The sequence below is a fragment of the Nomascus leucogenys genome, chromosome 14, assembly GCF_006542625.1.
Source record: "Nomascus leucogenys isolate Asia chromosome 14, Asia_NLE_v1, whole genome shotgun sequence".
Classification (NCBI taxonomy): Eukaryota; Metazoa; Chordata; class Mammalia; order Primates; family Hylobatidae; genus Nomascus; species Nomascus leucogenys.
Window position 1 is genome coordinate 18,942,737 of NC_044394.1, and position 14,284 is coordinate 18,957,020.

At 35.4% G+C, this 14,284-nt stretch overlaps 1 protein-coding gene across 2 annotated transcripts in view; it reads left to right on the plus strand.

Annotated features, from left to right (window-relative positions):
• C14H2orf73 (chromosome 14 C2orf73 homolog) overlaps positions 1-13,256 on the plus strand; it is a 30,600-nt gene extending 17,344 nt beyond the window's left edge. For both annotated transcript variants that reach the window (XM_003262383.4, XM_003262384.4), the window contains exons 4-5: positions 10,615-10,730; positions 11,845-13,256. In XM_003262383.4, coding sequence (XP_003262431.1) covers positions 10,615-10,730; positions 11,845-12,204 — 476 coding nt within the window. In that variant the 3' untranslated portion in view covers positions 12,205-13,256. The remainder of the gene's footprint in view (positions 1-10,614; positions 10,731-11,844) is intronic.
• Positions 13,257-14,284: the final 1,028 nt, after the last annotated feature.

Here is a 14,284-nt window from a genome sequence, read left to right on the forward strand (position 1 = left end):
ATAGTAGACAATAAATGGTAACTGCTTCTCTTATCAATTATTGCATTGTACTAGGATATGTGTTGAGTTGAAATTTAGCTTGAGAACCTGGCATGATTCTCTCTCTGTTCTTTTATTGGTATTTCTTCTTCTCTCTCTGTTCTTTCGTTGGTATTTCTCATGGCCAAGTTCATTATTGTATCCTAGGGTCAATGCCCAGATTCAATAAATATTTATTAGTTAAATGATAATTATACATTCTTCAATAAAGTCATAATGTAATTTAAAGTAACATATACTGCACAATATAGGCCTGCAATGTATTCATATTTCAGATATTTGGATATTAGATGAAAATGATTTTTAAAAAACAAAATATTTTAATGTAACATTTAAAAATATGTATATAGTCTATATGTGCCAGATTTTTGACTATAAGCATATGAACATGCATATAAACATGCACTAATATGTGCTTATAAATATGCACTAATACCAATTAAAAGTCATCTCATAGTCATTCTGTTCCATCAGCCCACTTAATTACGCCTGGACTTTGGCATTTCAGCAATGTTATCTTGTGCCGACAATTCAAAGTGCCCTTTATGTCTTCTACCACACACAATTTCCTGGCTGCCATCCACAGTCAGTTAACAAATGGCTATGCTCCATCATATTTGAGTCCCTGTAAGAATAAGTGTTCACATTTGGTTTTATATAATAAAACTTTATAAATTAGAAAGTCTAATCTAATATGTGAAGGGAGTATTTTGTACTTAAATAAAACCTTGCTGATTATCAACAACTTGATATTTCAATGTTCTTTTCAATTGCAAATTCAGATATAGTGGTAAAATTAATTTTCTAAAATAGGTTTTAGTTTGTGTTGCTTCTTTTGCACCAAAATGTAAAAACAATTTTTTGCTACAGTTATGCTTTTTTCTTTTTACTGTATTTTGAAAATCTATACTATTATTTTTATATTAATAGTCTTTATATGTAAGATCAGAATACTGAGAAGAGTGGGATTTAAGAGAAAATATTACTGATGAATGATCTTTAAGCAGACACAAAGAGTTAAGAAAATAACATTTCTCAAGGTAAAACTGCTAAGTTCCCACCAATATAAGAAGCAAATTGTATGTTTGAATAAATCCTGGCTTTGTTGGTAAAATATAAATGGTTAGATAGCAACTTGTTTAGAAAATTCTAATTTTAATTAGATCAAGTTTCCAAGAAAGAGAGAGTGGATTTCAAACATTCTTCACGGACTTTGCCTTATTTTTTGCAGTTCTCATCTAACAAGGCTTCTTTCAAGTCATTACTTTGGGTACAATTTGAATTCTTAAGTAGAGTAACCACTAACAATCTGAATGTCTTCTTTGATGTTTTCATGTTTAGATATTCCTCACTATTGAGGGCTTCTGTAAATGTCTCATATGCTTGTATAAATGAATATAGTCGTTATGTCTAATTTTAATAGGTGTAATGTCTGAATAAGGAATTTCCCTTTATAATAACTCAGATTCCTTTCTCCCCCCTTTATTTCCATGAAGAAAAAGAATTTTTTTTTTTTTTTTTTTTTTTTTTTGAGATGGAATCTCCCTCTGTCGCCCAGGCTGGAGTGCAAGTGGTGTGATCTCAGCTCACTGCAACCTCTGCCTCCCGGGTTCAAGAGATTCTCCTGCCTCAGCCTCCTGAGTAGCTGGGATTACAGGCACCCACCACCATGCCTGGCTAATTTTTTAAAAATATTTTTTAGTACAGACAGGGTTTTACCAAGTTGGCCAGGCTGCTCTTGAACTCCTGACCTCAGGTGACCCACCTGCCTCAGCCTCCCAAAGTGCTGGGATTACAGGCGTGAGCCACCGTGCCCAGCCGAAGAATTATTATTAAAGTTATTATTTGTGAGATTGTGGGAGGTTTTAGATTACTATTTAAAAGATTCATTTTAATTGATTTAATTGACTTCCTTCTGAAATATTTGTTTTAGTGATTTGCATAACAAGCTACCTCAAATTTAATTGCTTAAAACCACAGTCATCTTGTTAGCTTAATGTTCTGCAATCTTGGCTGAGTTCAGCTGGGTAGTCGTTGGTCTGGTCGGTGATGGTCACTTGTGTGGCCACATTCACTTGGCAGATGGACTGAGGACTGGACTCAGCTGGGATGCAGGAATGACGGGGCCTCTCCTTCTCCATGTGGTCACTCCACGTGGTTTCTCCAGCAGGGTAGCTGGACTTCTTACTACCAAGAATGCAAAAGCAGAAGCTATAAGGCTTTCTTAAAGTTTATGGCTAGTACTGGTATAGTGTTACCTCTGTCATATCCTGTTGGTTAAAGCTAATCATAAGACCAGCCCACATTTACGGGGAGGCGACTATACAAGGATTTGAATACTGGGAGGCAGGCCTGATTCATTGGGGCCACCAATTTAAGAGACTACGACAATACCCTTAAATAGTCATTTAAATGAGAGTTTAGGAGTAGCCATCTCTTCACCTTTCATCGTCTGAAAATGTCTTTAAGTTGCCCACACTCTTTAATGAATGAAAGCATAGCTAAATGCAGAATTCTGGGTTCACAATTAATTACCCTTTACACTTTGAAGATATTACTCCATTGTCTCCTGGATTTTATTGTTATGTCAAGTCTGCAGGCAGTTCAAATTCTTTGAGAGTAATCTGTTTCAGTATAAGATTTTTAATTTCAAAGACAGCCTTTCTATATAAAAAGGTATTCATAGTTACTTATGATTTAAATATTCCAGTTTGAACATTATAAATTTGAAAAACATTTCCTTAAGTCTTTAATTTTTAAATATTGTATAAAATAAGAATGGCATCTTTCACTTGTTTGACATTTAACTCAACTTGAACAAATGAAATAAACCTTTACAATGACTCATTTACGAAACATAGTCAATTAACTTCTGTTAGCATTTTAAATTGCAAGTTTGTTGATTTAATTATGTTCTGTTTTCCAGAACTACCATTCAACCAGCAATCCCATTACTGGGTATATACCCAAAGGAATATAAATAAAGACACATGCATGCATATGTTCATTGCAGCACTATTCACAATAGCAAAGACATGGAATCAACCTAAATGCCCATCAACTGTAGACTGCTTAAAGAAAATGTGCACATATACACCATGGAACACTATGCAGCCATAAAAGGGAATGAGATCTGGTCCTTTGCAGGAACATGGATGGAGCTGGAGGCCATTATCCTTAGGAAACTAATGCAGGAACAAAAAACCAAATGCCACTTGTTCTTATAAGTGGGAGCTAAATGATGAAAACACATGGACACAAGGGAACAACAGACAGTAGGGCCTGTTGGATGGTAGAGGGTGGGAGGAGGGAGAGAATCAGGAAAAATAACTAATGGGCACTAGGCTTAACACCTGGGTGATAGAATAATCTGTACAACAAACCCCCATGAGACAAGCTTACCTATATATAACAAACTTGCACATGTACCCCTGAACTTAAAATAAAACTTTAAAAAATAATAGTTATTATATTCTGTTTTCTTCTCAAATACTTTAAACATCTTTACAAGAAAAACTTAAAGCTTTGACAATCAAAACATTTCCAAATCCTTAAATAATTTCTATACATTCAATAAATTAAACCTAATAAATATTATAAAACCTAATAAACCTTGGGCCTACTGTGGGCTTACTACCTATGGGGTAGCCGTGTTCCACAAGGAGAAGAAGAAAAAACCTAATAAATCTTGCAAAACCTTGTAAATCTAATAAATTCAGATACCTTAAATATTTTAATACTGTTTATAAACTTAATCAGATTTCCCTAAAATTGTCAGCACAACACTAGTATTTGATCAAAAATTTTTTGACATAATGTACTAAATAACAAATTACAGGTTTAATTTTCTTTGCTTTCTCATCTCTATATTTAATCCCAAAGCTTCCCAGAATTAAAAAGTTTTACCAGCCACTTGCTTTAGTAGTGTGTAAATCCCAGAATACTGGTTTTGAGTATTAGTAAAGCATTAAATTTGTTTTATATTGGTTTTGAAAAGAAGCTACTCTATAACCAGTCTTTACTTGTTACCCTGTAAGAAAAATTGTCTGATATGCTATTTGTATTTCATCTGATCCATGGCTAGATATTATTGTGATTATTACAGACAGTTAACTGGCAAAAATTGTATGTATCTGTACAAAACATCATTACGACATGTTTTGAAATATACATTGTGAAATGGCTAATTAAGATGTTTATTACTTCACATACATTATTTTTGTGGTGAGAACACTTAAAATCTATTATTTTAGCAATTTTCAAGAGTACAATACATTAACTATGGTTACCATGTCATACAGTCATCCCTTAGTGTCCAGCGGATTGGTTTCAGGACTCCTGTGGATACCAAAATCCACAGGTGTTCAAGTTCCTTATATAAAGTAGTGTAGTATTTGCATATAACCTATGCACAGCTTCCCATATACTTTAATCTCTATATTACTTAGGATACTTAATACAACGTAAATACCATGCAAATAGCTGTTATTGTTTTTTATTTGTATTATTTTTGTTGTTTATTCTTCCTGAAAAGTTTCAATCCATAGTTGGTTGAATATGTGGATGCAGAACCTATGGATAGAGAGCACCAACTGTACATTAGATCTTTTAAACTTACTGTTCCTTTCTAACTGAAATTTTGAATACTTTGACCAACAAAATCTCCCCAGTCCTGCTCCCTCCAGAGGGCTTTTAATGATGACAGATTTTGCTTTATGCAGTTCACTTACTGAAACATCAATATAACTTAAATCCATCTTATGTAGATCTCTTTGCAGTAGGTAGATGTAAACTCTGTTGTCTGAGAATTTTTCAGGTGTGGAAATTGCTGTCATCTGATTTTAACCCAATAGAAAGCATAGCATATACATTTCCAGTTTGGGGCAGCTTATTTGCCCCAACTGTTACTGTCACCTTAGGCAGCTGTAATGTTAAACAACTGTCCCTGATTGTTTTGGATGAACACCTGGTCGTGGGGTGAGGCAGGGGCAGGGTGGCAGGGGTGCATAATTCACTTTCAGGGCTCTAAGTCATGTCTAAAAAGACAAACCCTGCAGGCCAGGTTAAATAATGACAGTTCTCTGAGTTGGTATTTGTGAGACACTCCAAACCCCTTCCGCTTCTTCCAGTAGTTGATAGGCTTCTGGTTTTCATCATAATTGAAGGGCTCTTGGTTTTCAAGGCTTCTGCAGAGGGGAGATGGGTAGGGGAGTGGGTGGAAACTGCATGAGTTAAAATGTCATCAAACTTGCTTTTATTATGAAGATTAAGCCATTTTTCTTGAATAAATGCTCCTTAGATTATTGCATGCCTTTGATTAATTTCCAGAGTTCTAAAAAAGTTGATTTTGATGACTTTTGCCAGTGTATTCATTGCTTTTGTGGAGGAGCAGCATTTTCAAAGGTCCTTAACTCTGAAATTACCACTGATGTTCTGTCCCATTAGTTTCCATGTTACAAATATCTCCTTCCAATCTGCCATCTCTGTTAGCTTTGCCCATGGTGTCTTTCATGGAGCAGTTCTCCTGTGTTTATTAATATAATCAAGTTTTTACCTTATGGGTTGTGTACTGGCTGTTTTAAGGGGTTTTTCCTACTCTTAGGTAAAGAATGTTTTCTCCTACATTTTCTTATCTTGATTTTATACTTTTACCTTCCATAATTAGGTCTTTAATCTTTAATGCATGCACTATTAAATAGGGAATCAATTCCATTTTGCAGCATGGAGTGAACCACTTTTCTGAATACCATTTATAAAATAATCTGCACTTTTCCCATTTACTTATAGGACCTCCTTAATTTTATGTTAAGTTTCCGTATATAAATGAGTTTGTCTGCAAGCTGTCTGTTGTGTTACTTAGGTTAATTTTCAGTTCTTGGATCAGTACCAAAATATTTTAATTATATGGATTTTTAGCTTGTCTTAATATCTGATATGGAAAGTCTCAATTATTCGCCCTTCTTTCAGAGCTGATTTGTGGGATTTATTTTTCTATTCAAACATTGAAATGTATAACATTCCTCAAAATATCCAGCTAGAATTTTGATTGGGTTGTGGTGACATTATATATTAATTTAGGAAAAAATCACCATTATAATAAAATACTATCATCCTATTCAAGAGCATAGAATGTCTATTCAGTTCTACTTTTAGGTCTTTAACAGAATTTAAAATTTTTCTCTATAGTGATCTTCTGAATGCTTTCTTAAGTTCTAGAAACTTCATACTATATGGTTTCCATTTCTACTAAGAATGTATGTTATTTTTCATTGTATCTTCTAGTAGGTTATCACTATTGTAGAGAAATGCTCTTGATTTTTTATTTTTATACATTTATCCAACGTCTGTTTACTTTGCCATACTCTTGTTCTCATAATTTATGGACTCTCGTGGTTTTTCTATTCAGGTAATTATATTACCTACAATTACTTTTTTTTTCTCCTTTGTAATCATTATACTACTTGTTTCTTTTTTATAGTATTCACCAGGGTCTCCATTAATGTTAAACAATAGAATTTTAGTTCTGAGTTTTTATGGGTATAATACTTAGAATGTTCTGTTCTTTAATCCTTATCTTTTTCAGGAAACAAAAATTTTTGTTATTTTCTTTCTTATATCTCAGACATCCTCTTTGATTTATTTCTAGTCTTGAATTCTTCCTCTAGTTTTTCAAAGTAGGTCTGTTTTTTTGGGGAAATCATCTGAGGCCTTCCTTTCCTTCCCATATTTTTTAAATTTTGGCTTCACAGTTAAATGAAAATTTGGTTGGATATAAAAACTCTAGGCTGAAAGCGCTTTTCAATATTAAAAAATTAATTATCTTGTGTCCAATGTTGCTATTGAGAAATTTGATATTAACCTGTTGTTACTCCTTCATAATTTACCTCTTTGAAAGCATTTATAATTTTTCTTTGTCCCAGATGATCTTAAATTTCTCTATTAAATGTCTTAGATGCAAGTTTTTCCTTTATCTGTACTGCGGGATCGAGAGGAGAGTGAGAAGCCCAGCTAGGGTGTAAAATTTAAGGAGGCACTCACTCCCAGGGTCATGCAAGTGCCTCCTTAAAGTTTTGCATCCTTTGTGCCTCATTGCCTCATCTTTCTCCTGCCCCTGCTACCTGTTTGGTATTCTGTGAGCTCTTTCAATCTGAGGTGTTTGATCTTTCTTTAATTCTTGGATACATATCATCATCATTTTCTCAAATATTTCCTTTCCGTCCCTCTATTTCTTCTTAGTTCTGGTGTTGATACTTCCACCTTCCATGTCTCTGAGCTTTTCTTTATTTATCCTTTCTTGCTGCCTTCTGGGACAGCTTCTCAGTCTGATTTTCTAGTTGATGATTCTTGTTGTCTAGACAATTTATTTTTTTGTTTCAACTGTTAATGCTTTTTATTTCTAACATTTTATGTTATTCCTTTTTATGACCTGTTCTTGTTCATATTAACAATACCTTGTTCTGTATCTTTGAGGATATTTGTTATGCTTATTTTAAATTCTTGGTATATTGGTTCCGATAATTCTGCTTCACACAGTATATGTTTTAAAATTTCCTTTTATGGTCAAATTTATGGTAGATCATGTTCCCCTAGGGGAATCAGTAGCCCTGTGCAGGCAAAGGCTGAAGGCCAGGGTCTGGTTTGTGTGTCTCCCACTAAATTTAAGGAAAGAAAATGAGGCTCAGGCCAGAGAGCTTCTGATACCACAAAACCTATTTTGACCATTGTTAATTACTGTCACTCTACTAGGCTGGTCATGTAGTCAGGAATCCACCCTACCACCCTTAAACTGTTAAAAAAAAAAAAAAAAAAGGCATCACTGAGATAAGTCAGTATCTTGATGTTTTTAATTCACCAGCATTGACGGTTGCTGGGGGAATGTTGGAGGAAGACATGCCCAAGGGGGCAACATGTACCTGGAGGGACTTCTGTGCTCTTCTGATATTACTGTGTTGACAACAACTGGCTAGGCAGTTGCTGCCAGTTTCTGTGGCCCTGGGCAAGCATGATCTTCCCAAGGCAATGTGAGGGAAAGTCAAGAGCAGATTTTAAAAGCTCTCCCCCAACTTATTCTCTCTTGGCTACATCTGACCTTCCTACCCTCCAGTCCAAATTACCACCAACCCTTCGTACCAGTTCACTAAAGCCTTTGGGTTTCTCACAGTGTTTTTTTGATAGCTCCGGTTCCTGCTTCCTTTTCCCTTCCGTGGTTTCCCCTTTTGTCAGGACACAAAAGAGCTGGCCCTTTGCTAACTTCGAAGACTCCATAATTTGACCCTAGCATCCTATAGACCTCACAAACACTGCCGTTAATTTTCACAATTCCTAAAGCAAATTATTGTTTTCTTCATTTTAGAGAGGAGGAAATAGAATTTCAGTGAAATTCAGTGATTTTTTTCAAAGTCACACAACTAGGAAATGTGGTAAAGCCAGAATTTGAAAACATGTCTATTTTATTCCCAAATGCATGCTTTGGATACTTCATTACCACCACCTAATTAATGCCTAAATTTAGAGCTGCTTCATTCTGTCTATCCACGAGGTTATGAAACTGTGTCCGAACATACTAATGTTCTGTGAGCTGGACCAGGCACGGTATTCATAAAAAAAAAGGTCATCTTTTCCCACTTGGTGGAAAAAAATATAAATTATGGATAGAATTTTCTCAGTGTCATGCTTATTAAATCTCTGCACTACTGTTTTCTGTTTTCTAGCAAGTTCTAAAAGAAACATAATGATTAAGTAGAAAAGAGTTTTGAGCAGTTGATTGCAATTAGAAATCAAGAAAATGTTAACAGTTAACTTTTTTTATACTGCTAACTGGGAAAAGATCGCCATTTTGTAATGTATAAGTATTTGAATATTCATCATTCTTGCTAATAAAATTAGTTTATAACAATGTCTGAATATCAAAGTGAATTCATGAATGCTTAATAAATGTAAATTTACTAATGTTTTTTCTTATGTATTCCTCTAATTTTAAAGGTGTGATTTTTAAAAGTTAAATTTTATTTTTTAATAGTTAATATATGCATATGGCACAAAATTCAAATGGTACAAAAAGATATACAGTGAAAACTGAATCCACTTCTCCCCACCTCTGTCCTCCAGTCACCCAGTTCTCTTTCCCTACAGTCACCACTGTTACCAGTTTGTTACATAGCATTTCATAGATATGTTAGTTGTACATAAACTCTAATGTACTTTTTTTTTTTTTTTTTGAGACAGAGTCTTGCTCTGTCACCCAGGCTGGAGTGCAGTGGCACGATTTTGGCTCATTGGAACCTCCGCCTCCCAGGTTCAAGTGATTCTCCAGCCTCACTCTCCTGAGCAGCTGGGACTATAGGCATTCACCACCACGCCCAGTTAATTTTTCTTTTGTATTTTTGGTAGAGACGGGGTTTTCACCATGTTGGCCAGGATGGTCTCGATCTCTTGACCTTGTGATCTGCCCACCTCGGCCTCCCAAAGTGCTGGGATTACAGGTGTGGGCCACTGTGCCCGGCCACATACTTATTTTTTAAGGGAGAAATTTTTGTCCTTGATAGAATTTTATTTCACTAAACCTTTTTTATTGCCAGCAACAGTACTGAAAGTTTGCCCTGATTCTTTAAATAACCTTCTCTGCTGAAAGTAAAACTGACTTTTAAAAATTATTTAAGATGTTAAACATACATGGAGCTGAGACAAATATAATGAACTCATATACTCATCACCCAGATTGAAAGATTATTTAAAAGTGATTTTTAAGGGATTTCATACTCTTGCAAATTTTTCAGAACCCCTGTTATTGGGCGAAATGAAAAGAATTATGTGTTCAACTACAACTGCAGCAGCCCTAGAGTCTTCCAATGGATTCCATTAGTGCTAGCTTCGGCATACAATGTCTACTCCGTGGCCATAGCCACTGGCCAAACTATAGATTCAACATAGAATTTCTCATACTCTTTCTAGTAGTGAAAAGTTAACGAATTATAGTTATGCTTTCCCTAAAACATATTGGTATCTGTGTAAAAAGCATATCTAACAATTTTTTTTTTTTTCTTAACGAGACAAGATCTCTCTTTCGCCCAGGCTGAAGCACAGTGGTGCAGTCATGGCTCACTGCAGCCTTGAACTTTTGGGCTCAAGCGATCCTCCCACCTTAGCCTTCCGAATAGCTGGGATTATAGGCACATGCCACCATGCGTGGCTTATTTTTTGTAGAGATGGGGTTTCACCATGTTCCCCAGGCTAGTCCTCAAACTCCTGGGCTCAAGCAATCCTCCTGTCTTGGCCTCCCAGGGCATGCTGGGATTACAGAAATGAGCCACCATGCCTGACCATATTGTTGCATTAATATTAATTTTAAAAATTACTAATAATTCCACATGTGGGGCTAATTTGGTTATTTTGATTTGGCTCTTTTCATGAAGAAAGAATGGTGAATCCATTCTATTTATTATTTAGATGTGTGTAAATAATCTTGCATACTTAAAGAATTTAGTTTTGTTACCATATTTTATATTATTGATACTGATTATATGTCCATAAACAAATCTAATTTTTTGTCCTGACTTCACAAAATCTTTTTTTTAGTACCACTTGCCTCTCCTGGTATATCAACAGAACTTCAAAACAATTTTATAGAATACATCTCTTTTATACATCAATATGATGCCAGAAAAACTCCGAATGAGCCTCCCCAGGGAAAGGTGAGGCAGTATTTAGAATTATTTAATACTTTAAGACAGAGTAGATTTGTAGAACTTTAAGCCTTTTCAAGTCATAATTATCTTTCTAAATGTCTATTTAAACAAACTACTTCAGTTATTAATAGGATAGAATCTTAGCCACATACCATAGTAAAATGTAAGGAAGAATACTATCCTGGTATGGTGGTGCCACCTGTAGTCCCAGCTACTCAGGTGGGTGCGGTGGGAGGGTTGCTTGAGCCCAGGAGTTCAAGGCTGCAGTGAGCCGTAATTGCACCACTGCATTCCAGCCTGGGTGACACAGTGAAACCTCATCTCAATCAATCAATCCAAACATAATAATTTGAATCAGTCTTTGGAATTTGATCTACTTAAATTATTGAAATAATTTGTGTAAAATAATATCAAAGCATGCTGGGTACAGTGACTTGACACCTGTAGTCCCAGCTACTCTGGAAGCTGAGGTAGGAGGATCACTTGAGTTTGAGGCCAGCCTGGGCAACATAGCAAGGCCCATTTCTAATAATAATGATAATAGTAATAATATCAAAGCAGTTTGACAAATGTTTTGATATGCTTAATATATGTGTGTGGCAGGGAGATGCATATAAGGTTTATAAAGCCAAATAGAAATGTAATTGTCAATTATTGGATTTTTTTCCAACTACAGATGTTTGCTTTCATATTTTATTATTACTTAGCTTTTCATTAGCATTAATAGGCATTTGGGATGCAATCATAAATTCTTAGGTCCATGAACTGTAGTTTTTGTTGTATCCATAGCAATCTTTAGAGCAAGAAATGAAATTTGATGTGAATAGTCTTAAACAGTCCAAATGATGAAAAAGTTGAGAATGGGAGATGAGCTGCTACTTCTTTGACTTTCTGCTTTTTTCCTTCCTGTTCATTTTCTGATGCACCCTATTTTATAATTTAAAAGGTTCACCCATATATGGTGGTGTCTAGTTTGGGACTGAGGTGACACCAATGAAGAGGCAGAGAAGCGCCTGCATTACTGACTAGGACTTGAGCTAACCCACAAACTCAGTTCACAGCTGCATCTTCCAGCAATCTGCGTTCTCCTGGTTAATGTCAACTTTGTTTTCTTTTCCAGAGACACGGAGCTTTTGTACAGAGAGAGATAAAACCAGGGAGTAGGCCAACAGTTCCTAAAGGAACAGAGGTATTACTGAACGCTCCAGGGTCACGTTCATCAGAACAGTCCAAGAAAACAGAGAAAGGAAACCCAGCGGAAAGCAGAATGATCTCACCAGGTCTCTGCCAACAAAATTCCCAAGAGCTGTTAGAGCCTAAAACTCACTTATCAGAAACAGACGTCAGACAGGCAGCCAAGGCATGCCCCAGCAGTCCTGAGAGCAGAGAAAAGACTGCAGGGGCCACTCAAACAACTGTAGGAGATGCTCTTTTCGCTAGGCACAAGCCTTTAAATCCACCAATTAAAAAATTAGAATGAATTACCTTCTTCAGATAAAAATCTAATCCCTGGAATATAGGGAAATTTCACAATCATCATCTTGGCCCTCACATTTACTTTTCTGTTGTCAGAACTTCAGAACATACAATTTATGTAAATGGAAAAATAGAAAAAAGACAATTAAAATACAACCAAAGTTATTAATAAGAGTGGTCTCCAACAAGTGGAGACATTATTTGTATGTTACATTCTTTATAAACACAACTTTGTTTTGCACAACAAATGATCATAATTAACAAATATAATAAGACTTTTAGAAGAGAGGCCCTGTTAGACATGAGTGACAGCTTTGGAATCAAACAAACTAGAGCTGGAATGTTGGCTTCACTTCATTCCTTAAGCTGTGTGACCTTGGATAAGTAACTTAACCTCTCTAGACTTCAGTTTTCTCAACTGTAAAATTAGGAAAATAGCAACTTCGTAAGATTATTGAGGATGTGATTATGCACATTGATCAATAAGTGGTCAATATAATCATATCACTGCTACTATAATTCAATTTTCAATTTAAGGATAATGTTCTCTTATATATTTAATTTTTCCTCATTATTCTAAAACTTAGAACTCCTCCATATATAATTAAAAGTGGGAAAATCTAAAAATACTTCTGCCAGTACAAGATGCACAGACAGATACACACTTAATTCAAAGACGTATGGGTACTTAGAATATTGAAGTATTTTCTAAATTGTTTTCTATTTTGCTCAGATCATTTCTAGCACCAATTCAACCTTTGCTTTTTGGATGAGTTTGGTAAGGATTAATTCTACTTCCAATTTGGTGTGTTTGGTGTGCCACAATATATCTGTTGTAAGATATGTTATATTTCATACAAGTGAAAGTAGGTGGAGTATTCCTCTGTTATAAAGAGTATTTACAAATTTCCATGGGGAAATATCAGCTGCTCACTATTATCTGCAGTATTGATAAGACTACAGCTATATCTTTATCCCTTTATTCTTCATTAAAGAAATTGTGATAAACTGCAAAATAATGAATGTCATTTTTTTGTGTGTGTTGGGGACTTCTAGTTCTTGCCACATATATATCTCCAATATATATCTTGGAGATCTTTCCTTGTCAACACATGTAGGCAACCTTGCTATTTTAATAGCTCCATAGTCTTCAATAGCATAGGTATACTACTATAAAATTGGAAAAATAAAAATGCAAGTTTTGGTATGAGGGCAGGGAAGGGAGAGGTTGTTAGCATGTTTGGAAAAAGGTCTTAAAGCCTAGGGACTTGAATTTTTATCCTCATTGGAACAGGGATGGAACCTTATGTCCTCCAAAGTAGAAAGATAGAATTGAAATCTGCATAAAGCTAGAACTCTCGAATGGCTGGCTTGTCAGTAAAAGGCAGACTCCACTCCACTCATATAACCAGGATGATAGCAATAAAATTTGCCTCTGCCTGGAGCTATGGAGAGTGAATAAACTCCTTGTGAAAAAGTAAAACCCCAAGCTTATACCACGCTCCAGTTAGGAATATGAATTTACATGTAAGACTTCTCTTAGGACCCAAACCAAAAAAAATCCTCTAGTGATACCACTGAAGTGCCTGACAAAAGCAAATGCAAACTCCCCCCTCCGGAGAGAGTTTCATGATCAACACAAAAAAGGAATCCCTGCTAAAGGTAGTCACAAACAAAAATTACAAATCACACCAAGAAGAAAACCAAACTGAGCAAGAGTCTGCAGTACAAAAGAATGACTATAATTTCAGAACTGGAGATAAAAGAATTAAAACATATAATTTCAAAACTGGAGATAAAAGAATTAAAACACTTTCAATTCAAAGATCCTTGGTTTTTTTCCACCTTAGAAAATTTTATTATGTTGCCTTTTCTGTTATTTCCATCCCTTCCATTCTTTCTCTTCCCTCTTTCTGGAACAGCTATTAGCTAAATGTTAGAACACTTGGATCTATCGTCTATGTCTCTCATTATCTGTCTGTGTGTGTATGTGTGCTTTTTTGTTTTGAGACAGTCTCTCCAGAGCCAGGCTGGAGTGCAGTAGCTTGATTTCGGCTCACTGCAATCTCCCCCTCCAAGGTTCA